Source organism: Ilyonectria robusta (assembly GCF_021365365.1).
Source record: "Ilyonectria robusta strain PMI_751 chromosome Unknown BGZ61scaffold_5, whole genome shotgun sequence".
Taxonomy (NCBI): Eukaryota; Fungi; Ascomycota; class Sordariomycetes; order Hypocreales; family Nectriaceae; genus Ilyonectria; species Ilyonectria robusta.
This window is the reverse complement of record NW_025764439.1, coordinates 2,377,516-2,404,434: the sequence shown is the minus strand read 5'-3', so window position 1 is coordinate 2,404,434 and position 26,919 is coordinate 2,377,516. Positions and strand designations below refer to the sequence as shown.

General features: G+C 48.2%; 5 protein-coding genes across 5 annotated transcripts; all 5 read right to left on the bottom strand.

Moving 5' to 3' along the window:
• Positions 1-1,861: 1,861 nt before the first annotated feature.
• Positions 1,862-2,729, bottom strand: BGZ61DRAFT_492122 (uncharacterized protein; the record flags this gene model as incomplete). Its single annotated transcript, XM_046250511.1, has 2 exons — positions 1,862-1,913; positions 1,948-2,729. 2 exons carry the CDS (start codon positions 2,727-2,729, stop codon positions 1,862-1,864), a joined length of 834 nt encoding a protein of 277 aa, XP_046108012.1.
• A 1,069-nt stretch (positions 2,730-3,798) lies between these two features.
• On the bottom strand, positions 3,799-5,199 carry BGZ61DRAFT_492121 (uncharacterized protein; the record flags this gene model as incomplete). The annotated part of the gene is made up of 2 exons (XM_046250510.1): positions 3,799-4,035; positions 5,185-5,199. 2 exons carry the CDS (start codon positions 5,197-5,199, stop codon positions 3,799-3,801), a joined length of 252 nt encoding a protein of 83 aa, XP_046108011.1.
• Positions 5,200-12,587: 7,388 nt separating this feature from the next.
• On the bottom strand, positions 12,588-13,562 carry BGZ61DRAFT_530106 (uncharacterized protein; the record flags this gene model as incomplete). Its single annotated transcript, XM_046253513.1, has 1 exon — positions 12,588-13,562. The coding sequence occupies one exon, from the start codon at positions 13,560-13,562 to the stop codon at positions 12,588-12,590; it is 975 nt and encodes a 324-aa protein (XP_046108010.1).
• A 1,416-nt stretch (positions 13,563-14,978) lies between these two features.
• BGZ61DRAFT_447224 (metallopeptidase MepB) lies at positions 14,979-17,728 on the bottom strand. Its single transcript, XM_046245310.1, has 4 exons — positions 17,044-17,728; positions 16,065-16,932; positions 15,364-16,007; positions 14,979-15,288 (listed from the first exon to the last, which is right to left on the bottom strand). Exons 1-4 carry the CDS (start codon positions 17,454-17,456, stop codon positions 15,096-15,098), a joined length of 2,118 nt encoding a protein of 705 aa, XP_046108009.1. The 5' UTR covers positions 17,457-17,728; the 3' UTR covers positions 14,979-15,095.
• A 2,520-nt stretch (positions 17,729-20,248) lies between these two features.
• On the bottom strand, positions 20,249-21,718 carry BGZ61DRAFT_188633 (uncharacterized protein). Its single transcript, XM_046237779.1, has 2 exons — positions 20,944-21,718; positions 20,249-20,889 (listed from the first exon to the last, which is right to left on the bottom strand). Exons 1-2 carry the CDS (start codon positions 21,546-21,548, stop codon positions 20,466-20,468), a joined length of 1,029 nt encoding a protein of 342 aa, XP_046108008.1. The 5' UTR covers positions 21,549-21,718; the 3' UTR covers positions 20,249-20,465.
• Positions 21,719-26,919: the final 5,201 nt, after the last annotated feature.

Genomic DNA, 26,919 nt, shown 5'->3' with positions numbered 1-26,919 from the left:
TCAATGTGGGCTGGAAGCAGCAGCTGCACTCTAGGCTGTTGAATTGGCTGAGGGATTGGGTGGTTCCTAGGGTCATAGAAGGTTTTCTCGTCGAATGTAACGTCTCTGACCCTCCGGACCTCTGACCTTTCCGGGATCCAGATCCTGAAGATGTTGTTCGAATCGTATCCAACCAGGTAGCCGATTTCTGCATGGGCTGCTGTCTTTAGGTCCCGTTTTTGGGTGCCCTTCAAAGCTTCCGTGGTCATCGGATAGGCCCGGCAGCCGAAGGCCCTAAGGTGTGATAGATCCGGCTGTCTGGAGACGAATCCGGTATCCTTTCCTTGGTCTTGAAGCCAGGAAATTAGCAGCCCTAAGGGGGTCTTCCAGTCTCGGGCCTGTTGAGGCGATCTGTTGTATAGAAAGACAGCTGTTTTCCAACCCTCGGTCCAAAGGTCGGGCGGTAGGTTAGACCCTAGTAACATTGATCTGTTCTTAGGAGCTATTACCCCCCCAGATCGTTCGGCAGGGCCGTTCTGAGCCGGGTTATGAGGGCTCGAGGGTTCGTCCTCGATCCCTTCGTTGTTTATCCAATTGACCGTCCGGATGCCTAGGGCCCTGTCATTGTCCCTATGGATCCGGCAGACCCGGAGCCCGTATTGTGTCCGGATGTAGGATACAAAGGCCTGTAGAGCCCCTAGGACTGAATCCTGTGTCTGATCGGATAGAAGATAGATGTGGATTAGGCCTGTGTATTCGTCCTTGATCAGCAAGGCAGCCCGTTTTCCGTTGTAGCTTGTGTGGAAGCTGAAGAGGTCGATGTAGACCCTCCAATAGGGTCTCGGAGCCCTTGTCTGCGGGCTTCGTCTGGAGACCTGTCTGCAAGCCTTGGCTAGGGAGCAGGCTTCGCAGTCTGTTACGATAGGTCCCTTGATCCGGACCCCTAAGGTCTGTTCTGCTAGGTGTTCTAAAGCCCGGGCGTTCAGATGACCTAGGCGTTGGTGCCAAAGGTTGGCATCGGCTGCTTGAGGTGCCCTAGGGTCTTTAGAGGAGGCTGCGGCTGTTGCTAGCAGGCCTGTTGGTTCGTCTTGATCGGCAGAGGCTGCAGCAGCTGCTGTGGTTAGGGCTGTTGGTCTGACCTCGTTGAATTCGATGACTTGTTGGCGATGATGACGTCGGGTATAGAAGATAGTCTCTATCCCTCGGAAGACGGCCCCTGTTTTCGGGTTCCAGTTGTACCCGGCTAGAATCATGAGGTCTAGCGAGACAACGTTCGTGTGAAAACCCGGGATATAGGCTGCCTGTCTGAGCTGGAAGAGCCCATCTTCAAGCCGTAGATTGACCTGACCGTAACCTAGGATTTGCATTTCGGATCCGCCTGCAAAGATAGGCTCGGGGTCCCTAGAGGGCTGATAGGATGAAAAGCGTGAGAGGTTGTTGCAGATGTGTGTATCTGACCCGGAATCAAGGATAAAGGAGTCCCTGAGCGGATAAACCCTCGCTGGAACGGCTGTGATGGAAGCCGTAGATAGGATCGTTGGAGCCGGCTGTTGTTCCGGCTGCTGATCTTGCTGCTGACCTAGCTGCTGACCTAGCTGTTGGTCCGGCGGCTGTGTGGTCTGATGACCTAGCCTGTGACCAAGCTGTTGGTCCGGCGGCTGTGTGGTCCGAAGGGAAAGGCTGGCAAAGGAGCTGCCCTTGATGCGGCCTTCATCCCTGTTGTCTGTAGTGATCCTAGGGGCCTCTGGCTGGGTGTCCCTAGGCTTCAGTTTCTGAAGGGCTCGATCTACCCGCTGTCTCGTGGCAGGGTCTTCGAGCTGTTGATTGATCTGGAATTCGATGTCTGGGTTGGGCTTCCATCCGGCCGGGCGGATAGAAGCAACTAAATAATGGCATTTTGAATAGAAATGCAGTTTGCCGCAGAGGCAGGGGGTCTTTGGTCCCTTGGGCCCGTTGGATCCGGCTGACTTAGAAGACCCGGATTGCTGGAAGGTGGAAAAGGACCCTCTCGGTGCCTTCGTCTCTGCAGCCTGTTTTTCGAATAGCTCGCTGATCTCAATACCGTCCGGGATCTTCGCTTCCCAGTCTGCCTTGCCCTTTGATGCCTTATATTGGATCTTGTTCATCCAGATATCGGCAAAGGTTAGGTCTATAGGTCTGACAGCCTCTAGGAAATCTAGGGTTGGTCTGAGACCCTTAGTGTCAGGAAGGCCTAGGTTGCGGGCTTCTGTGAGGACCTTCTGCCAGCTTGTGACCCAATCCTTAGTCTTAGTCCGGCTAGGCCCTTTGAGGGCTGTTCGATAGCGGTCAAGGACTTCTCTTTCATGGAACCAGGTAGCTGGCTGGATCCGGGCTCGTAGGAGGGCTAGTTCCTTTGCAACGTCATCTTCGTCGTCGATGACATCTCGGTAGTTGCCGACAGTCAGGATGATCCGGTCTTGGATAGAGGATAGGGCCTTTTGGCGTTTTTCGTAGATCCGAACGTCTTCGAGATACTGTTTTTCGAGGCCATTGAGGTCAATCCTTTGCTCTGGAGTTAGCTCAGACAGCCTAGTTGCATCAGGCTTGATGTCTGCAGCTGTTGGAAAGACCGGCCGGACTAGGGGTTCCTTATTTTCCTTAAAGGGGTCAATAAGGTCCCAGACGTCCTTTGTAGTAGCTGATTTCCGGATACCGGCGATCCAGTGTTTCCAGTCACTGGGCCCATTGAGCTTGGCCCAGGAAGAGGCTTCCGTATCAGCAGCGCCCATCGCGATAGATGACTGCAAGCAACAGTGGAAGTTAATAACCTAGTTGGAAGGGCTAGCTTGAAGAAGCTAGATTGCAAGCCTAGGCTAGGAAGGGAGATAGGGTTGATAAGAGTCTAGTGAGACAGCTTGTAAGGGGTCTGATGAGACAGCTTGTAAGGCTCTGAGACGACAGCTTGATCAAAGAATATCGTCCGCTTCAGCTATGGGCAAACCGGGCTCATAACTGTTGCATCTGACAGGAAGGGTGCATTGTGATGTGAATAGAAGCTCTTGATTTCTAGCTAAGGGACGGGCCTAAAGCCCGTCTTTTATACATGATGAAGACGGCTGCTGCCGGAGGCGGCAGTCCGTCGCCGCCGCACAGGGGCCGGGGCCCTGTGGGTCCTAGGGACCGGGATCGCGGTCACAGGGCCGGCGATGTGGTCTGATGATAGTTGTGACAGAGGTCAATGTCCGGATAGCAGTCATTGCTGCTAGTCTTAATGACGACATTGAAGCGACGCGGAAGATGGGTCCTTTATTGCGAGAGTGCGGGAGTGAAGAGTGTTGGGTTATTGTGGTGAGAAATGCTGTTCATGCATGGAATCTGCAGTTCCCAGAGCTATTTGCCCTTGGGATCAGGGCGTGGATTGAGGGGAAGGAGTTCCCAAAGGAGTTTGAAGAGCTGCATATGACTAGCGAGTAAACTTCACCTCAGGGTCCATTTCCGACCGCAGGTGTCCCGAAACTCCCTATAACGGCCGTCCAGGAAAGTTATGTTTCTTCCCCCCCCCGCCCCCGAAAACCTCCTGCAGAGCACAGCCAGCTTGTCTGACCTATTGCTGGTGGCTTTCCCGAGCAGTACCTGAGTAGCGCTAGAATACAGTGGCGAGGAGGGATGGTGTGGACGACGGCGGTCTCGGAGGGCAACTCTGGTCGGACCCAAAGGCGCGAAGCTGGATAATGTCCGTCTTGAATCGAAATCGCCGCGGATAGTTGAGATTTCCGGGAAGGGCTCGGCGCGGCTCATACGTCTTGAGAAGGCGTGGGTCTCGTCAACTTCAAAGGAGGGCCCATCGGAGCCACCTCTTTATTTGTATCCCACCATCTTGGCGCAGCGCTTGCAGTAGTAGAGGTTGTGGGCGATACGGACTATGCCCATGGCGCTGATGTCGTCGGTGGATGTGACCTCGACGGAGCGGGCGCATCGCATGCAGCGAAGCGCCTCGATGGAGGCGATGGGGAGTTGTACTGAGTCCATGCTGTATCTATAGCCGGCGGCAGAGGCGGAGTCGGATATAATGTCTGAGTCGGAGGAGATGGAAGACTAAGACGAAGAAGAGCTGTAGTACTGGCTAGAAGGTCAGCTGGAGGAGGGCATGGCGATGTAATATAGATATAGATATCTTCCACGTCAGGGGATGGGAGGTGCGTTGGCTGGCGGGTTGTGTTAGTACGGATATTTCCGGGCGACTTGCCCCTGGGCGTCCCTTTCGTCCTCCTCAATAGTTCCCATCCATCTTGCGAGGCTTTGGGACATCCGGCTCAGCGGGTCTTCCTCACTCTCTAGGGGCGTGCCCGCTGGCGCAACATCTACTGGAGGCGCCCGGTTGTTTCGGAGACGTCTTGTAAGTCCTGATAACCCCCAATTTCCGATCCTCAGCTCCCCGGAATAGCTGCTCGTTTCTCCAGTCCCAACTCTCAAGGGGATCTGGATCTGGCTCTAGGCTTCTTATCGTAGAGGCTTGTTGCTTGATACCTCACTGTCGATGTGTTGTTAATTATCTACGGTTTCCCCTGCGAAGAGGAAGAGGCTGTGTGTGTTTATTACGGAATGCCCCTTTGATCGGGTTTGGTGCGATGCTGCGACGGTGGATCCCGAAATAACCACTATGGAAACCTGGAACCTGGAATTTCACCTATGTGGTCTTGAGCAACTTTGGCCCGCTCGATATTCCTCGTGGATTCCAATTCTCGTAGATGACATCACACGAATTAAAATGACATGACATGATAGCTAGATCCCATCCGAAGGGAATCCTGTTGCTGCAGAAGCCGGTTTTGGTTTGACGTGGACGCACGACATCTCTTGGTTCGGTCCCATCAGAGAGGAGCGCGATCTCGATCAGCAAAGCATGGCCACCAATGAGTGACGCTGTTCTAACTTGTCGCGGATTCCGTTCCGTTGGCGTGTCTCCTCTTGCGCATCCCACCTGCGAGCATCGCCGGGTCCACTGTGGCTCATCAACCTCTGATCGTCCGGCCGTCTGGGATAAGTCATCCTCTGGCCTGAGCTGGTGGTACCGATGGGCAGGGTGAGCTATGGGGTTTTCCAGGGACCTGATAGACAACCATGACAGACGGCCTTATTTGATCGTCTCGTCAAGTATCTCGGTTGCTATCTCAATCCATCTTCGATTTTGCTGCCTCTCGCTACCGTTTAAGCTAATATACCCTAACGCCTGGTGATACAGACGGACAACCCACTCATCTCCAGCGTAAAAGGGGGGGAACACAGTCCCTAACATTTCTTCACGAGCAGATAGTCCTTCTATTATAACGCGCAGGCAAACACTGGGTCACGCTACCAGTTAGCCGTGGAAGGCATCAGACCACTGTGTGCTACCCATCTTGATCATCCCCATCTCGTGAGTTCCCCGCGTAAGAGCATCTCTTAGCTTTAGGGGGCCCCGGAGTTTGATTTGCGGGGAGTAGAGCAGGTATATCGGGCCGGCTCTGTGGCAATACCAGAAGATAGTAGCAGGACATACGGATAATATGTAGTCTCGGGGTAAAATAAACGAGGTTGAGCAAATAAATACCTGAAAATGAATGGGTAAGTATAAGCTGAAAAGCAAGCAAGGCCATCACATCGTCAGCGTCATCCGGTCATCGGAATCGATAAAAATAAAGCCGCCGTGGCATGTGAAAGCCGCTCCATCTGCCACGGATAGGTGGATTCAGATTGAATTTTTAGTGGCTGCGGTCCCTAAGGGACCCGCTACCTACCAGGAGATTACAGTGGGGTTCCAAAAGTCTTGCAACGCCACGCGACTTTTTCGCGACCAGCGTCAAGGATCCGAACCGCGTTTTTTGCTCCTTCATCTTCAACATCTCACAACTTTTTACTATGACGTTCAATTTACGATCTTTTGGGACTATAATATCCGGAAATTGCCAAGGAAAATAATAAACTAGCCCCGAGCTTTATGCAGCTATTATTGCGGCTATATAAGCTAGAGAAAAAAAAAGTATAGTTATAATATATTTTAAAGTTATAATAGCTATAATTAGTTATTTATTTTAATAGCTTAAGATAATTATATTAATTAATTCTAGTTTTTAGTCTAGGTATTCTCTAGGCTTAATATTTTAGATAAAAAGAGCTATTATTTATACTATATAATAAAATAAAGATATCTTAAGAAAAGATTTAGTAGATAATTTAAATTTTAAAGTAAATATAATAATTATATATTAAACTTTAAATAAGGTTAATTTATATAAATAGTAAGCTAAAAAAAGAATCTTTTTATAAAAAGAAAATATAGCTTAATAGTTTTAATTTATATATAATTAAAAAAAAAAAATTAAATAAGATATAATTAAGTATTTAAGATATTTTTATTTACTATTATATCTATTATTTATATCTCTTAAATTATCTTTTTTAATAAATATTTTACTATAAATAGTAATATTAATTTAAATATTTAAATTTAAAAATTTATCTATAAAATTTATAACTTAAAATTTATTAATAAAATAATTTATAATAAGAATAATATAATAATAATAATATAAAATATAATATATAAAAAAAGCTAAAATAAGCTAGTTATTATAACTTAAAATATAGCCTTTAAATATAAAAATTTCTTATTAAATAATTATATTAAAATTTTAACTTTTAAATTTCTTTTTAATTATAATAATATCTAGTATTTTTAGTAAAATAATATTAAAATTTATATATTAAAAATCTTAATAAGCTTTTTACTTAAATATAAAATCTCTTTTATTAACTAGCTATTTTATAGCCTTAATCTAAATTCTATAGAATATATTTAAGCTAAATTAAAAAGAAATTTCTATAGAATATTCCCTTAAATCTCTAAATTAAAGAAAAATACAGCCAATATTACTAAATTTAAAGTATACTTAAAAGCAGCATAAGAAGCTATCCCTTAAGACTTTATTCGGGGCTTGCTAGAGTTAATGCTACATAGGGTAGAAGCTTGCCATAAAGCTAGAGGTTGGTATATAAAATATTAAAGCCACGCCTCTAAGGAATCCAAAAATATAGTTACTTTTATTACAGCTAGTCTGTGGCCTGTTTAATTGGTATCTTTATTGCATGCGTTCCGGTGAGGGTGGTGGTGTAAGTGGGGCTGTTGCAAGACTTTTGGAACCCCGCTGTACGAAGTCGGCAAAGCGGGCACCCCAAACAAACCCATCATTCCCATGTCACCAATATCGAATCCGTCATCACCCGTGAAGCCAACCGTGACACGCAACCGTCTCCGTCGGGGTTTCTCTGCTGCCCGACGGCGCAGCATCAAGGAACAAAACACATCTCCTACGAGCCTTGTGCTTCTATGATGTTTTACGACTAGGCCAGTCTCCGTGGTATTGGTGTTTAGGGTCTTTAGCATTAGGTCAAACGGGTTTATACATAACTATTCATAATCAGGCGGGGAAAAACAAAATTAGTATTTTTGGGCGGCAGCGTGGGCAATCTCACCGAAATCCACCACCGCCGTCTCAACCTTAGTTCAGACAAAAAATCATTTAATGACCATGTCATCATCATCAATTTCCCACCTTCATCAACCCTAATATCCACATTTCACTGGACCAATTCCGGCCTCTTCATCGTACCCAATGAGCACAGACCACGCTCAAGCTCGCAGCCGCAGCCGCAGCCGCAGCCACAACAAGCACGCAAGATTGAGATCCCGGCTGGTCAAACCGCCACCGCGAATTCCCAGTCCTCCTCGTCCATAATCAAATAAAACCAACCGTCTTGGTCACTAGGGCCATCAATCCCGTACTGAATACAACGCCGTCGTCGCAGGTAGAAGGTATCAATTCGCCCAGACGTGCTGGACACCCTCGCGAGCCGGCTCGTTGGGGCTTATCAGTACCGCCGTCCGCAATCACCCGGTGCCCTTTAGCGTCCGCCTACCATGCCATGACCCGGGCGTCACAGAGTCTGGCAAGCGGCGAACATCAACCCGGATCGGGACTCGCACAACGGCTCGAGTGAACGCGAGGGCGCATGGGCCATTGGCCTTGGACAACCCTCCAGAGGATTTTGAAATTACGTTGCGCTCTATTCCAGACAACGAAGGGTCGCCGCCAGCCAACTCCTCTGCGTACAAGCCCACAACCTCAAGGGCGTAGACCGGTCACCGTATCGCCTCCGTCCGAGGAGACGTTCGCTCAGAGGCAGTCCAAGAAGCTTGCATATCGGATATGAATTATCTCGACCTCTTTCTCATTACAGGTGACCAACATGTCCTCAAAAGATTAGAATAATAGGTCATCCGCTTAGCACTACACACCTGTTCCCGCTTTCTTGGCTTCCTCGCATGCTTCTTGGTTATCCTGTGCGACGACCCTCTTAGCCCCCTTGAAGATCTAATCGAGTTTCCCCCACTCTTCCCTTCCCGGCTATGAAGCTTTTGGAGTGAATGGCCCCGACACCTGTATTTAATATAAAGGACGGACAGCAAGGGTCTATATAAGGCCTGAAGGCGGACCCTGACTTTAAACTCCTATACTTGGGAAAAGTATGTTCACAATAGCCAGGATTTATATTTAGGAAGCGAAATATTTCTAAATTCTACTAATTTATATTGCTAGGCTGAAACGGTTAGATCTCGCAGGCAAAAATTAGTTAATAAACCTTCATCCAACCTCTGCCTAGTTTTTTTATTATATTGCAACTATTTTTAAAGACTGGATTAGTATATATAAATAAGCTATATTAGAGAGAATTTTTTTAGTTAGCTTAAAATATTACTTTAATCTAATATTCTTACCAATAATCTATTAACTCTTAATTCTAGTAATATTACTGGAATACTGGTACTAAATACTAGAATATAAACTATAAGATAGAAAAGGAGCTGGGTTTTCTTTTATAAGGTGTCTGAAATAAACCTCGCCTATTCCCAAACTATCCACAATCGATAGCAGATAGCCGATAATAAGATAAGTATACTCCCAACAACCGGAAACCAACCTCCAAATATAGTACTAGTAAGAAAAGCTAGCCCTGCTACAGTAAAGATACACGCTAAAATATACAGAGAGATTGACTCTTAGCAAGCAGGGTGGATAAGTGGGAAAGGGCAAGTAATAGAAAGCGGAGGCCAGAGTTATATACTCGAATCAAAAAAAGATGCTTTATTGCGGGGAATGGAATATGAGCCCCTCAGATGCCACATACCAATGGCCGGACAGCTAATATGGCGTATACTAGCAGCGAGGTTTGTCTTAGGAGCAAGGGTCATTCTGCCCTAAGCGACTAGGTAGAGTTTCCAGCTCCCTGGCTTTGTGCATACAATCTGAAACCCATTTCTTAGCCCCTAGCCCAAGAATAGCAATTGCTTAAGATAGGCTACTGAATTGAATATGCCTGAGCAGATAGATGACCCTTTTTACTTGCTGTTGGCTTTTTTCTATGCAAGGTCACGGCTCCACCTAATATGTCACCTGTGCGCTAGGATATCTTCTCGCTCAGGAACAGAACTATGTAGCGCCTCCTCTTCTTTCCCTTTTTTATCCGCCAGATCCATTTCTATACTTTCTCCAACTAAGAAGAGGGAAAAAGAGTAAGAGAGAGTAAGAGAAAGAGAGAGAGAGAGAGTGCGGGGGGAGGGGGGAGGGGAGAAAAGGGGGAAGGAAGGAAGAAAGGAAAGAATAGAATAGAAGCCGCCTGTAGCCCCCCCCCCTCCTCTCTCCTTTCTCTGATTGGCTAGAAAGCAGGCATCCTATGGACTCGGGTCATCCTATGGACTTTCCGTTCGTAGGATAACAGCGGATTAGCGGTTAGGATCGGTGTTGTCTATGATATAATGAAAGCGGAACTAGAAGAGGGATCTTTAGGTAGTTGTAATCGAATATACGAGGCTTCAGCAATTTATTAAGGAGACTGCAAAAGCTATTCCAGTCATCAAGACGAGCCCCTCTCTATATAAAACCAGATGCGACCCCCTTATAAAACTCAGATTATATAATATACACTTAAATAGATTATACATCCAGGGGCAACCTAGTAATATCCTGATTAGCTTTAAAAGCAATATAAGAACTAAAAGAGGTTTAGGTACTTACTGAAGCTATACTATTCTTAATTTAATTTAGCTTTAACTGGAAAAATCAAATATAGTTTAGTGTTGGATCCGGTACGGGTAAGTCAATTAGGGCAATAATGATTAAGACGATAGTGGAGCCTAAAGACGATGATATTGATGTCTGTTCTTGTAGGATCTAACCTGCTTCCAGGGCCCTGTTTCCGGTGAGGGGTTTTTTGGTCAATCTCACACCCCCCTCATGACTAAGACAAGATATTGATGTATCAGGGATTCGGTCTTATCCGGGCCCCTAGTCCGGCACCGAGGGTCAGTCCAACATTTAGTTTTAACTGTAAAAATTAAATACAGTTTAGTTTTAACTGTAAAATTCTAATTGGTTATAAGATACAGAGTCGACGATAAGGTTAACAACTTGCAAGATGAATATAGAGGCCACAACGAATAAAAATCTATTGATCTATTGGTAGAATGCATCAAAAGACTCTATTATATGCCTAGAGTCTATGCCGAGTAATTTTACTCTACATTCAGCTGCTAGTTTGAGTCGGCTAAGGTATAGTAGTCGCGCTATTAATTGCAAGGGGTAGAGTTGATTTAGATTTCATCCATTAAAATGAGTAAAATGGGTATGCATTGACAGATAACTCCAAGGACATATCACCCATTTAATTATAAGAGCAGAAACCCCAATTTGAAGGAGTGCGACGGGGTTGAAGTTTTCAGTCGGATTGATCGAGGCCGATTTAAGGTTAAGAGGAATTGTTATTGATTGGGCATGAGAAGACATTTTATGGGCCCGATAAATATCCAGCAGGATGGCAGACAGCGTAGAGTAACCAGCAGAAGCACCACAGTCCCCATTAAAGCCCGACAATAAGGTCCCCAGATAGAATCAACACATAAATAGAATACAGAGAAACAAAGAAGAAGATAACCAGCTTTCCAGCGGCAGGGTGAAAACAACAGAGACGTAGGTTCAGGCTGAAGGCAGCAGTAAAGACGGCAGCAGCAGAAGACCGAGATGTGTGAAGGGCGAAGGTAGCAGCAGAGAAAAACCGAGGGCAATAAGGCGAGGGTGGCGATTGTAATAGCAATAGCAGGAGAATCATCATTTGTAAGTCCAAATAGAGAAGAAGCCGATAGCCATAGGAAGGAGAAGGTATGGTAAAAGAAAACGTTAGTATAGACCAAGGATCATCCGTTGCCCCGTAACTCCAGAAAAAGCAAAAAAAACATCCATATGGAATGGGGGGGGATTGTAAAGCCATTCGAAGACAATAACACATAATCAACATTGCCATCATCATAAAGCCATTTGTTTATTTACCCGAATACCCGTTTGTTATTTGCAAGCCGTGTCAAGTGGCATTTGTAGCCAATAAAGTTATCACCCATTTACGAGCACAGCATACAGCAACATCGAACGGCAAGGCACGACAGATCCATAGCATCATCCAAGCCATCCCCGGCATGATTCATAATCAAAAAGAATTACAGCAATAGTCAGTACCACCACCAATAACAACCCCGATCCCATTTATCCCACCACCAAAGAATGACGGATTGGGATGTGACCAGTGCCCGTACGTAGCCCGTCAGTTCCAGCGCATCCACCGGCATTACCGAGTTAAGTATAGATAGGTCAATCCACGGAAATGAGGTCGGGTTACCAAGGCATCCGCAGCAGCCATATCTCCAGTGCCGTGGAGAACAGGTATTCGGTGCTAGCGGTTTTTCCGGAACCGCGTGGCCAGCAGTTGGTTCGAGGTCGGACGGAGCATCCCGTCAGGCGAAAGAGCACCCGACCAGAACGAGGCCAACAGGGCCAAGTTTTTCATGGCTATCTAGCAGGAGGATAAAGAGGCGTTTAAAAGCGAGGCCAAGGTTAATATCCAGGACGTTATGTTGGTCTGTATGATTGACGGCATTGTATACTATGAACGAGATTGGTTTCAGTATGACTTGGGGTTGGTTTTGATGCCTATCTTGAAGATATCGGACGAACGAAGCACTGAAGCTGTTATCAAAGTTTGGGTCACGAGTCCTACGAGAACGACAGAGGTTCGGAAACTGTTCTCTAATAACCTCATCCTTTCAACGGAAGCAATAGCTCGCCCTGAAATGGTTGCTAGCAGATTAAGGCTGGAGCGGCAGCTGGGGGAGGGATTTGATAATATGTTATGGGACGCATAGCAGCTATAACAGTATCGAGAGTTGCCAGATTAATTATGAGATATCTAAAAAGATACCAATTCAAGGGTTTCTTAAAGGCTGCTAATAAGATTCTAAGAAACGAACTTGTTTACTAAGGTGTCAATACAAGTTTGTAACCTGACATCTCGTTGTTAAAAAGAAACCAATTATAGTGCATGTATGTTGGCTGGCATCCTAATGAATTGTTTAACTGTCGATGAGTAAGAGAGGGGATTGATAAGGGTCGACTCCCGCTCAAACCACGCATATAAAAGGAGCCATGCGACTATTGCTCCTCCACCCATACCTATTCACACAGAAGCTTGGATGCAGAGATGCATCAATAACGCTCTCCCACAATCTAATCTACATTTTGTATCATGAATTTGACCATCTCAGCCCCTGAAGACTCATTGACAAGATAATAGGTTATCGAGGCGAAACCCGTGGAGGCGGCATCCGAGACGACCTTGTGAAAAATCTCGTCCATGGCTCGCTCACCGATGACTGCCCCCACCGTTGACCAGTAGTACCCGGACGTGGCAACCATGATGTAGTAGAAGGTGTCGCCATTGTAGTAATACCGCAGCCGGTTGTGGTTGCCGTTGCCTTGGTTGTCCTTGAAACGAAGGAACATACTTGACCATACTCCTTGTATGAATGACGCGGTCAAGGTCCTTGCGCCTCCAGATCCACTTGAGGTGCGCACTAGTTTGAAGGCACTATCGAGCAGATCGACCGCGATTGTTGCCCCTGTAGGTGCCCTTCGACTGCAGAGGTCGATGCCGGCACGTGCTTGGAGGGATGTCTCTCGAGATGCAATGAGCACGCCTTCTTCACCCTCGGCCTCACGACGCTGGAACTCGGAGACGTCATCTTCATCCTCAACAGAGACAGACCCAGCCCGGGCTGGAATGCTGGCTCCTCCTGCTCGCTTGCCGACGTAGGGTCCTCCTCCGCATTGCTCATGGTTATGCACGAGAACCGCACCGCTGTCAAAGAAAACAGCACCCCTCTGGCATCGAGCAATGCCTTTGGCAATCTCCGATCCTAGGTAATCGATACTGTGAGCCACCGACGTTTGCCCGGGATGGCCCGTGGTATCAAAGTACAGCGTCGTACAGCAGGTTCCGTGCTTTGCCGTGACGCCGCCCGTAGTTATCACCAGTTTGCCGTTGCACGGTTTCTGGCTTAGGAGGAGAGCTTGGATTGCGGTGAAGCAGTCCGGCTTGGTCACTTCTCCCCCCCCGGGTTGACAAACGAACTGCCTTGCTGCTGGAACAGAAGCGGACATGAGCCCCATCACTAGAACCAGAGGAACGAAGTTGACCATCATGTTGAGTGTTTGGAGTGTACGCCGAGGCCGACAAGGTAATGACGATTAGGAAAGATTGGTCTCGATAGAGAATTCGTCGCTTGAAGGGCGCCAAAGCTCCAAGTCTGACGAGATTGGAAAGAGGTGCTGTGTTTGAAACAAGAAAGTAGATGAGGTATGGCCAGGTCTCAAGAGCAGGGTGAGATTGAAGGCTTGCTGTGCTGAAGATATCTGGCTGCACGCCTCTTTAAATGCTTCAACATGTTCACATGGCCTGTCAGCTTCACATGGCCTGTCAGCTTCACATGGCCCGTCAGCTTATAGTACAACTTAGGCCCGGATAGCACTGAAGGGGGTTCCAAGCAGGTAAGAGTGAGGTGGGAAAAGTCTACACACCGCCCTTGTAGAAAGCCTTAAGCGACCCAACCACAGACTCTGGTCATGTCGGAACAATTTCCAATTCATCTCTAATCATTTTTTGCAAGGATGCTCCTCCATTCAGCCACAACTGGGAGACTTTATCTCGCTGAGCGTTTGGTTGACACGCGCCCAAGTTCCTGGGAGGCCGCCGCGGGGAAACTGACTGCCTATCCTCACAATCGCAAATGATGGCATACGGTGAGGAGATTTCGAGCCGTCAGGCAGACCTACTGGCAGTCTCACTTGACAAGCACCTCGGCTATCTTGAAGCCACATTGCGCGATATTCTAACAAGATAGTGCCGTACGCTTCTTGAGCCGACTACAGCTTATATGTTCATACAGGTTTAACTTTTCCAAGCTAAAAAGCTTGATATTTGGTCATCGTGGCAGCATTGGGTAACAAATGCTTGAATTGTGGATAAAACTGTGTTTTTTTGACCTTGTGCCGGCAACTTGCTCACCTTGAGGGAGCAGACAGAAGTTAGATTAGATAGTGCCGTACCATGCATTTCTTGCAACCTTCGCCTCTGCGGATCCGAGTCTCTATACGAGAAATCGGGCATCTCATGTAAGACTTGGGTGGGATTAACAACCCGGCGGGGGATGTTGCTCCGTGTTTTAACTACAGAAGCAACTTCAAGACCAATAGCGGCAATTAACAACATAAATTTTCCATTGGCCCCTTCGTATAGAAGATATGCATCGAGGTCCGCAATGATTCCATTGGAGAAATATAAACTCGCTTACTTGATATGGTGCCAGCCTAGGCTTTAAGAGGAGGCAAGTTAAACGCCGCTGATCTCACGTACTCTCTTGCCCAGCACCAGCTAATCAGCTTAATAACGTTACAACTGCAACACGGATTCTATATCATACAGTTAGCTAACGTTGTTTTATCCCTATATATTCGCCTGGGGTGGATGTGTTAAATTGGAGATATTTGCCCACACAGGTATAATAGTAAAATACCAACTTCTGTATTTCCCAGATTTAAACCGAATTAAGTATTCTTTCGGCTCGGTAAAGAATAAGTCTTTTCTCTTGTGTTACCTTCTCTCTAACTTAAGATACTTAATAAAAGAAATTCTCTTGTTAGACAAACTCAGAGTATATCTCTTACACACACTTTTATTTATACTAAATCAAGCTCCTTATAAAAAGAATTCATCTCAGGTTCCCGACCCAGAAACTCAGTCAGAGTTACCATCTCATCCTGGCTTCCTCCTTTCTCGAGGAGAGTATGTCGATATCTGATTCCTTCCTCGCTGTCCATTGGGTTTTCACTGAAGACAGTGTAGAACATATCAGCTGCGAATACCTTGGAGCTGAAAGACCGATCGAACCATTAGTAACCTAAAAGGTTTATGTGTGAGACATCCACGGCAAGTGCAGTAACTTACAACAAGTACCCGTAATATCCTGCATCGTACTCTCCCATCAGATGAGTCAAATGCGCTTGGCTATGCCCCCATTCTTCTCCTAGCCCTACTGTTTCAGGGCTATCCGCTGGAAGGATATCGCTTCGAATCTTGTTGAATGCCGCAGAAATATTCATCTCCTCGATTGCCGCATGAGTGTCGGGCGTATGGACGGCCATGTCAAAGATGCCAATGGAGAGTTGATTCAAGTTGGAAATTGCGGTATTGACGAGTTTGGCTTTAACAAGGCTATCAACCAAATAATCGGGGATTCGCTCAGGTGGCGGTATATGTTGCGCACTGTTTTTGTTGCGCCAAAATGCCAAGTGCTCCTCGGACTCATACGAATAATGCCTACTTAAGGCCTTCAGCTGAGAAGGGATCCAGCACCAATATTCAAGCATCTGGCTGGGAGCTTCCCCAAAGTCTACCACGGTCTCAGTGCCGTGGAAGCAAGCATAGCTGACCCTTGCTACTAGGTCGTGTATGGCATGGCCCAGCTCATGAAAAAGGATAACCACCTCATCGTGCCTTAATAGACTCGGATTTTCTGAGGAGGGCTTTGGGAAGTTGCAGACTAATGCTGTGGTAGGGTATTGGCGTGTGCCGTCCTCCTTGACGAAACCCTGTGGAGATTGTTAGATTGCAACTTGACATGAAGTGTAATGCGCTAAGGACCCTACCGGAACCACATTGAAGTTTGCCGCATTTCTGATCTTCCCATCACGGGAAAAGAGGTCCAAGTACAAGTAGCCGACAAAGCTTCCTCCAAGTTCCTCACTATCCCAGACGCTAAATACCTGAACATCTGGATGCCATTTATTTATCCCATCGACATGTAGTCGACGGAACTGCAGACCAAACAAATGCTGAACAATCTTGAACATGCCGGCAAGAGTTGTCTCGACCGGGAAATATTCTGCGATCTTCTGATGATCAACTGAGTATTGCTCCTCAAGCATGAGGCGGTGGTAATACGAAGTGTCCCAAACGTAAAACCGTCCATCAAAGGTTTGTCCACGGGATTGGATGTCTTTCTTCTTGAGTTCCTTCAATCTGCCTACCTCCTGACGACCGCCCTCTTCTAATCGAATATGTAGGTCTTTCAAAAACTCATCCACAGTCTCGGGTGTCTTGGCCATCTTATCTTCGATGCGGAATGCTGCATGGTTAGAGTAGCCGAGTAGCCGAGCAGCTTCGTCACGAAGAATCACTGCTTCTCTGAAAACAGGGACATTCTTTTTACATTGATTTTCATTCCCAATGAAGAGATGCCGTCGAGTCTGCTCGGAATTTGCATGCCTTATAACGGGATAGAAGTCGGGGGGCCTAAACGTAACCCGGAGTTTGCCCTGGTTCTCGCCCTGTCCAGTTTCAAACCTGGACAAGGCGCTTTCGGGGACCATTTCAAGTTCGTCAGGAGAGAACCACACAGCGCCAGTTTCGGCCAGGTTTTCTCGAAACTCGGTTGAGAGCTGGCTCAAGCGACTTTGAATCGTTTTGAAACGATCTCGCAACGGTCCGACGGGCAAATTGAGGCCATTTCTAATACTGAAGATTTCAGATCAGTAATGTTCCGCGATTTCTGGACGTACATGAGACCTAATAATAGCCATATTGAGACATTTCAATACTTGCGTTGCTTTGCAAGACATTACTCACTGATTTTTGTGTTTTTTCTTCAACAGATTGAGGGATTCTTGGTCAAGCTCCTCGTGCTTTTCCAGCACGGCATGGACCAGTTTGAACAAACCCTCATTCATTGCCGTATCGACGGAGAATTCGTCCCAGATATTCTGAGCCCTTCTTGATGCTTCGCGTAGCTCTGGGTCGGCCGAGACAAACCTATAAAATAGAAGAACATGGCTTTCTACAGTCGCAGCATTCTCCAAGTGGGCCACAGGCAGAATGGCGTTGGAAAAGGTGGCGGATTTAGGCTCGACATTCTCCAAGATACGATGCTGAACCTCGCGAGACCGCTCAACCAGACGCCTGGTATCCTCAATAATTGAGCTCGGGGTTGCCGTGAAGACAGGGGCTGGCTGAGGCGGGCTTTGCGACTTGTCGAAGGACATGACGTGTGCTCGTACGTGGCAGGGTGCTCATAAGGTTCGAAGGTGGAAACAAGATGATGCCAGGTAGACCCAACCAAGACAAAACACGTAAATGTCTTTGTGAACCTTCTGTTATTTGCAACCTCAAAAGATTCGCTTGTGATAGAATAATACCGCAACGAAGGGAGTATTTAGTGCGGGGCAGAATGTGATAAGGGGAGCCAACAGCTTTTGTGGTTTATGTTGAAAGACGACCCTGTATTACGAAACCTCTAATAGATGGATATCCTAACCTCAATCAGAAGGTGGTCTGATCACCTGACCGCTCTTGTGGCCGGTCGTGGTGACCGGGCCGGAAGCAAGGATCAACATAAAATCATCATTAATTGAATACTATTGTATTGATCAATTTGACCGCAACGGATCCAACAGCTCACATAAGAATTTCTACAATCAACATAGCCGATAGCCTCCGTTTGCTGTTCTTTCGAGTTCTCAAGACAGAATTTCGTGAGTATCGACTGCAGATAACGCGGCGCGCTAGACAGAAATGGAACTGAAACGACTTGTGCAGTAATTTCAAGTGCAAAGCCCACCACACCAGCCGCAATGATTAGAACCCAGAGCCACCTGTAGAATACGAGTCGGCCCCTCAAATCCTTTCCGACAGACAACCCGAAGACAGATAAGGAAAATGAAGAATTGGCAAAAGAAATAGAAATCAAGGGAGGCCAAACTTCTGTACTACGTGTGTGCCCTGTTTGACGCTTCTCAGTAGGACAGAGATTTGAGAAATACCTGCTGGGCAATGCCGCAGTCCCGAAACACAGGGCTCGCTCAATCCACGGCTTTTATTCCTTAATCGCCTGTGTGGGGTCGTGACGGGGGGAATGAAGTCGCGACAACGGTACGGGCGCCGAGCGGCCCGAGGACCAGAATGTCTCATTCTTAGCTTCGGCAGCCTTGGAGTCAATAATTAGCGAAGGAGTCGGGCATTAAGTTTCCACTCTTCGCTTCGAGAGCCCTGTCCATCTGATCTGTTAGAGATTGGCATACGAGTGACTGGCGATAGCCCACAACATAAAAGTTATCCATGATCCTAGTCACAATTCTGAACAGCAGACAAAGCGGCTGGAAGCAAGTGACAGAATGATTCTCGTCTCGGGGAGTGGTGGAATGTGGGCCAGAGTCGTCAGGGGGGAAGGATCTACGTAAGGGCCCATATTTTGCTCTCCTCCGGTTACAACCGCGAGACAGACGCGTCTCGGAGATCTATTGGGACGGGAACCTCCGGATACAGGCTTTGTGATTTGTCACGCACGCCGGCTCACCAGTAGACGCGCTAGTAAATCCCGCCTACCTGAATGTTCCCCGAGTAATGCTACATTCAAGACCGCAGCTGACATCGAAAATCACGCGCAACGCTTGTCCAGTCATTAAGCACGGCTTAGATCTTCACCCAAGGGTATTGTACGATGTATCCCGAGAGTAACAAGCCCGCCATATTTGGCAAACTTGGTGTTATCAGCAAATCATTACACTGTATAAGGCGTGACCGCCGTGCTAGGCTACGGATGGTATAGGGTATGTTCGGATTGTCCTAGTCGGGATCAGGACATCGGGTGTAAGTTGAGCGATTAGCGGTTAGGTACTGTCTTTAACGGTTAGCAGTATGGAGTCCGTGGGACAATTACGTGTGGTAGTGGTTAGCAAGGTACAGTCAGCTTGGGTTATTAATTTGTCTTAACAGCTAGGCATCGTAAGACTTGGCTCTTAGTGCAACAGGAATGTGCACATACAGTGCCGGGAGTGTAAGGGTTACAACAGTGTTGTGATCTATGCAGCTTGAGTGACGCTAGATTAACCCTCGGACGGTGATCCTCTAATTACGTGTGTGTACGTTACTATAAGTTGTAACCCGTAGAGTTTGTATTTGAGAGGGTTGAGGTGTACCAGTCCTGCGCTCTGGCGGTACATTGTCGGGCGGATACTCGTAGCCATTCCAACACGAGGGATAGATCATGCCCTGTCACTCGACAGACACCAGTGCGGCTATATGGAGGATACACCTCTCTTGTCTTTACCGGAGACCCCAGGGTGCAATTTGGGACTCTTTGCTTCATCCGCTTCATCCGCTCCTGGGAACCAGCTTAATTTCTTGCAATGGTAAAATCAAAGCAAGAAATCCGTACTCTGTCGGCCCTCCGAGCTTCTTATTTAACCACGACTGCAACTTCCTTCAAGTCCAAGTGTTTTAGACCGACACCAAGTACATTGGAGAAGCGGTGCTTGAACTAATTGGTAGGCGATTACACAATACGATGACTGCCGCAATGAATATTCGGTTATGCCGACGAAAATTTGCCGAAAATTGCCGAAAGACGCACTTCACGGAATATTCCACTTCACGAAGCCTGAGCATAGACAGGCCTGTACAGCTGAAGCGTAAGCGATCGGTGCTAGCGCTAAAGAAGGTCTGAGACACCAACCATCCGCTTTCCGGTTATAAGCTAAGCGAAATCCAACTTACCATCTTGAGAGCCGTGTTGGTCTAATTGCATACGTGTAGCCGAAGAAAGGGGTATTATAATGAGGCAATGTGGCTTTTGGTAGAGCGTAATACGCTGGTCGAGGCGACTTGAGGTGGTGAGCGTTGTGTGGAGGTAGCAAGGATCATTTTGCGAGTTCACGGCTACAGTACATGGGGAGAGGTTAGCGGCGAAGCAGTTACCTATTTTGTTTTTTCCCCACTTGCAATATGTCCTGAAGTCCACTCACAAGGGCGTGATTAGCGCCCATGCAGGGTGCTACGGACACATTCTCATCAATTAGCGTGCTACAGGGCCAATAGAGCGGACGTTGAACTGCCAAGCCATGAATATTAAGGTTTAGTTTGTCTAACGAATTTGCTCCACTATCTGACTCGGTGTAAAAGAGTCAATGAGTGGCCAGTGAAGAAGACGTTTCTAAGCTAGTATTGATTTTTGCCTGGAATCCAGATAATGTTCGGCTTCGTGCTGTCAAAACAGGCTAGTTAAGAGGTAACAAGAGCTGAGCCAAGACACACGACAAAGAGAGGGCCCCGAAAAGGGCCCTCATATCCACAAACATAGCCCCTGATCCAGCAACCTGAACAACACTGGGCGACGCAGCAGCAGTTTCCTGCGGGGGAACTGTGGACGAGCCCTGTGTACTGAATGTATTTTGAACGGAAGAGGCTGCGGGTGCACCATTATTGCCCTGTGAGTCGCCTGTAGCCCCCGTTGAAGAACTGCTGGAGGAGTATTCGGAGGAGTTTGCGGTGGGGGCGGGAATTAAGGAGCTGGAACTGGAGCCCGAGCCCGAGCCAGAGCCCGAGCCCGAGCCAGGATCAGAGCCAGAGCCCGAGCCAGAATCAGAACCAGAGCCAGATCCAGAGCCAGATCCAGAGCCAGATCCAGATCCAGAACCAGAACCAGATTCAGATTCAGATTCAGAACCAGAACCAGAACCAGAACCAGAACCAGAATCAGAGCTAGAGCTAGAAGATGCCTTGGTAGTAGTAGGAGCAGAAGTAGCGAAGCTTCCATCAGAGTAGCCAGTACTTTCTGGATCCAACTGGCAGAGCTCCTCATCACAAGTCTTGGTGACCTGCTTAGTCTCACTATTGGCACTAGTGTGAGGGGGTTGGATCCCGGGGACTCCGGTACTCGCGGCTGTCTCGGCAGGGAGGGTCAGCACTGTTGTCACCACAGTTGGTCCGCAGACACTGCAAACAACCGAGGACGTTGTGAACCCAGGTGGGCACTCGCTGGATTCCAGGGGGTTGCAGGACGATCCAGGGGTCCCAGGGCAGGGGACAGTGACAGTGTATGTGTGCATTCCCAATCCATTAGGACCAAGGGTTGGCAAAGCGGTAGTGTAGATAAGCGAGCCACTACCACTGCCAGAGGTACCCTGGCTCGCACCCAGGCCCCCGATGGTGGAAGTTGGAGAGACGCTGGTGAAGGTGATAGGGGCCAGGGTGGTGGTAGTAGTGCAATCATGCTGATTGACCGCCCGTCCTAAAATTATTGGTAGACGAGCAGCCAAGGCTGCTGAGGGAAATAAAAGAACGAGTGCAGAGAACAACATGGTTGAAAGAGTGGCACGGAATACGGAGATTATGCTGAGTACATGGAGGGTGACTGTGTGAATGATCGACGATGGGCGGAGGCGCCATGGAGGATTTATACCCTTTCAACACTTGTGCGTCTTCAATAAGATGTACGAGATCAGTCTGGAAACGACGAACCTGCATAGCCATCATTGGAAGGAATGCTGCAGAGCTCTTTCTTTCAAAGTATCACCGGCGACGAACACAGAAGTTCCCGGGAATGTCACGCCGTCTCGGACCTCGCCTACACTCACAAGACATTAAAACTTCACACCAACACTCCTATTAACCACATTTAACACTGCAAAAAGCATAAAGCCTCCGGGAATGTCAATCAGTCTTGGACCTCGCTTGCGGGATCTCGCTTACGCTTAGAAAAAATGAAAGCTTCGCTCCAACTCTCCTGTTGACCAGATTTAGCACCGCAAAAAGCATGAAGCTCCTGGGAATGTCGCTCAGTGTCGGACCTCGCTTACGCTCAGAAGACATGGAAACTTCACACCAACACCCCTATTAACCAATTTCAACTCCGCAAAAGCCTGACGTTCGTACCTAGCAGAATGCTAGGGCCTGGTAAGACAGATTCAGGGATCGACTGTTCTAGGGTAGTAAGTACAGCGGAAGCAAACCTCCGATGAACCTTGCGCAGGGATTGTTAGACTGCATTCGGCTGGGCACGGGATACCCACGGGAGGGGGGTAATGTTTCCCTGGAGAACGTGCTCAAATTTCACTGCAAAATGCCCATTCTACTCGTGCCTGAAAACGACTGTCGTACCCAGGGGCACCAGAATGATAGGTCGCCCATCCAGGTGAACGCTTTGTCGAGCCCGCAAAGGAACCTTCCGGTCCCGACCAGTAAGCAAGTCGACTTTCAGAGGGATGACTGGGAATCACTCACTGAACGAAGTTGCTATGCCCTACCAGAACCTTGTTGCGTGGAGAAGCCAGAAGGAGGGGGGGTAGATGTTTAAGCTGCGAGACTGGTATGGATTCATGGAGAAGCTTTGACATGCTAGCAAGCTTCTTGGCTGAAGATTGCTGAGAGAGTCGCTTTTAGTGGGCATGCCAGGGCTAGATCTTCGCTTGTGTTCTCGTGCCATGATGACCTCCTGCTGGATCAATATTGCACCCCTCATTCCTCAGTTCGAGTCCGGTTGAAGCTTACGGAAGTTTTCGTGCTCGAGTTCGGCCGGATGCAGAATCAAAAGAATGAATGCAAAGGAAGCTCATCAATGGAAGGCATGGCCTAGATGCCTTATGCATTGCTTCACGTTCTCACCCGCCGGAAAAATATCACCGTGGCTCTGTATAAGTATTGGAATCGTTCTGCATCTTCTCCTCGTATCCATCATCAAGCCTCGAGTAGTAACTACTTCTACCTCATTCTTTTACTCATCCGCTTCTTCCGTCTCTTTTCTAATTCCTCACTCGTTACCACACGATGCGCTCCCTTGACATAGCTGCTGGGGCATGGGCATTTTGTCTGGGCCTCGGAGTTCATGCTCAAGGCGACCCTGACTGTCCAGATGGGAGGAGTCTTGTCGAGGTGCAGCCCGAGGTTACTATTGGCCTCCAGCCTATCTCCATTAGCACCTTTCTCCCCTCCAACACGGTGCTTACTGTCGGTGGCACTACCATTACGATTACCAATGCGCCTACCACGTTGGTCACTGATTTCACCCTGACGGGCACGTCTACGAGATTCTCCACTGGGTATGTTATGTTTGGCTCGGTCTGGTAGATGCACAACTAATAAGACTCGTTATCAGAGCCCCTGTGCCCCTGTTCACTGGGCCTTATACCACGATCACTAGCGCGGGTCACAGTGGTTCTCGACCTACGACGATCACTCAAGCCCCTTCCGGCACGGATAGCACTGGTACAGTGATCGTGGTGAATCCCTCTAGCGCTTTCACCGGTCCATTTACAACCATCGCTAGTACTGGTGCTGCTGGCTCACTGCCTACTACCATTACGCAAGCCCCTTCTGGAACTGATAGCACTGGTACAGTAATCGTGGTAAATCCTTCTAGCGCTTCCACCGGCCCATTCACCACCACCACGAGTACTGGTGCTGCCGGCTCACAGCCGAATACTGTCTCGCAAGCACCTTCTAGTACAGACACCACAGACACAGTTATCGTGGTCAATCCTTCTGGCACTTTCACCGGCCCATTCACTACCATCACAAGTACTGGCGCTGCCGGGTCACAGCCCACCACCATCACGCAAGCACCCTCCGGCACAGATACCACTGGCACAGTTATCCTAGTGAAGCCGTCTAACAGTGGTATCTTCACTGGTCCATTTACTACGCTTACTAGCACTGGTGCTGCTGGCTCACAACCCACTACCATTACGCAAGCACCTTCCGGCACAGACATTACTGGCACAGTTATTGTGGTGGAAGCGTCAAGCACCGGCATATTTACTGGCCCGTTCACTACGCTTACCAGCACTGGCACTGCTGGCTCTCAGCCAACGACTATCACACGAGCTCCTTCAGGGACAGATACCACTGGCACAGTCATTATCGTGGATCCAGTTCAAACCTTCACGGGTCCTTTCACCACGATCACGGGCATCAACACAGGAACTCGTACTTCTACTATCTCTTTGGCTCCATCCGGCACAGACTCTACTGGAACTGTAATTATCCTTCAGCCCACCACTGCATCGACCACCTTCACGGGTCCCTTCACCACGATCACAGGTATCAACACTGGAACTCGTACCTCTACTCTCTCTCTGGCTCCATCCGGCACAGACCCTACTGGGACTGTCATTGTCCTTGTGCCTACTACTGCATCAACTACCTTCACTGGGCCATTTACCACCATCACGGGTATTAATACAGGAACTCGTACTTCTACTCTTTCCTTAGCCCCATCTGGAACTGACTCTACTGGGACTGTCATTGTCTTTATGCCCACTGCTGCATCAACTACCTTTACTGGGCCATTTACCACAATCACGGGCATCAACACCGGAACTCTTACTTCTACTATTTCTTTAGCCCCGTCTGGCACAGACTCTACCGGAACCGTCATTATACTGGCGCCCACTACTGCGCCAGCTGTATTTACCGGCCCATTTACCACCATAACTGGTGTTAATTCCGGCAGTACGACAGCTACGCTGACACTCCCTCCTTCTGGAACAGACTCTACAGGAACCGTTATTATCCTCGCGCCCACCACTACATCGTCTGTATTTACCGGTCCATTTACTACGATCACCGGAGTCAACTCTGGCAGTACAACAGCTACACTGACGCTGCCTCCTTCCGGGACAGACTCTACTGGAACCGTCGTTATCCTTGAGCCCACCACCGCATCGGCTACATTTACCGGACCTTTCACCACTATCACTGGGGTGAATTCCGGTAGTACAACAGCTACACTAACACTGCCTCCTTCGGGGACAGACTCCGTGGGAACTGTAGTGGTTCTTGAGCCCAGTACTAGTGCATCGACTGCATTTACCGGCCCATTTACGACTGTCACTGGGGCCAATTCTGGAACTACAACAGCTACGTTGACACTGCCTCCTTCTGGGACAGACTCCACGGGAACTGTAGTGGTTCTCGAGCCCAGTACCACTGCATCTGCTAGTGTTTTTACTGGGCCGTTCACTACGATCACTGGAGTGAATTCCGGAACCACAACAGCCACGCTGACACTACCTCCTTCTGGGACAGACTCCACGGGAACTGTAGTGGTTCTCGAGCCTAGTACTACTGGGTCCGCTACCGTCTTCACCGGTCCATTCACAACAATCACCGGGGTCAATTCTGGGAGTACTACAGCCATATTGACACTGCCCCCCTCGGGCACTGATATAACTGGTACTGTTGTGATCCTTGAGCCTAGTTCTGTTGCGTCTGCTACTACATTCACTGGCCCGTTCACTACAATCACCGGCGTCAACTCTGGCAGCACGACAGCTACACTGTCGCTGGCCCCCTCGGGTACTGACGCAACTGGTACTGTTGTGATCCTTCAGCCTAGTTCTGCTGTATCGGCTACTATATTTACAAGTCCATTTACGACTATCACTGTTGTCAATACCGGAACTGCTGCGACGACTCTGACTTTGGCTCCATCTGGCTCGGACCCTTCTGGAACTATTATCGTTCTTGAACCTAGTGCAACTACCTCAGCTTCGACGTTCACAGGGCCCTTTACAACTATTACCGGGATAAATACTGGAACTACAGCAGCAACTGTTACGCTGGCTCCATCTGGCTCGGACCCTACTGGAACCGTTATTGTTCTTGAACCTAGTGTAACTGCTTCAGCTTCGACGTTCACAGGGCCCTTTATAACTATTACTGGGATAAATACCGGAACTGCTGTATCAACTCTGACGCTGGCTCCATCTGGGTCTGATCCCACTGGAACTGTTATTATTCTAGCACCTAGCGCAACTGCCTCAACCTCAGCCTCAACCTTTACTGGACCATTTACAACTATTACTGGAAGCAACACGGGAACCGCTGCAACGACTTTAACCTTGGCCCCATCTGGCTCTGATCCTACTGGTACTGTTATTGTTTTGGAGCCTACTACAGCTGTGTCGGAGAGTACTTTTACGGGGCCCTTTACGACTATTACTGCAGTTAACACTGGAACTGCTGCTACCACCGTCACATTGGCTCCTTCTGGTTCTGATCCTACTGGGACTGTAATCGTACTCGAGCCTGAACTTGCGTCCGCCACCACAACCTCCAGTTCCATTGCTGCATCCGGCACTGGCGCTTCAAGCGCTACCCCAGACACTACTGCCACTACAGATACCTCTGTTTCAGACACTTCTGCTCCGGACACTTCGGTTACAGACACTGCCACTACAGAAGTTGTCACTACAGATGCTGCTACTACAGACTCTGCTACTACAGATACCTCCGCTGCCGAATCCTCTGTCACAGATAGCTCTTCTACAGATACCTCTGCTACAGGTGCTTCTACTACAGATGCTGCTACTACGGATACCTCCGCTACAGAATCCTCTGTCACGGAATCATCTGTCACAGACACTGCCACAGAATCCTCTGTTATTGAATCCTCTGTCACAGACACCTCTGTCACAGACACCTCTGTCACAGACACCTCTGTCACAGACACCTCTGTCACAGACACTGCCACTACGGATACCTCCGTTACGGAATCCGCTCTTACAGATACATCTGCCACAGATACCTCCTCTACAGATGCTACCACTACAGATACCTCTACCACGGAAACCTCTGCTACGGATACTTCTATTGCAGATACTGCCGCTACAGATATAACTGCTACAGATACATCTGCAACAGAAGCCTCCATTACAGACACCACGACTGCAG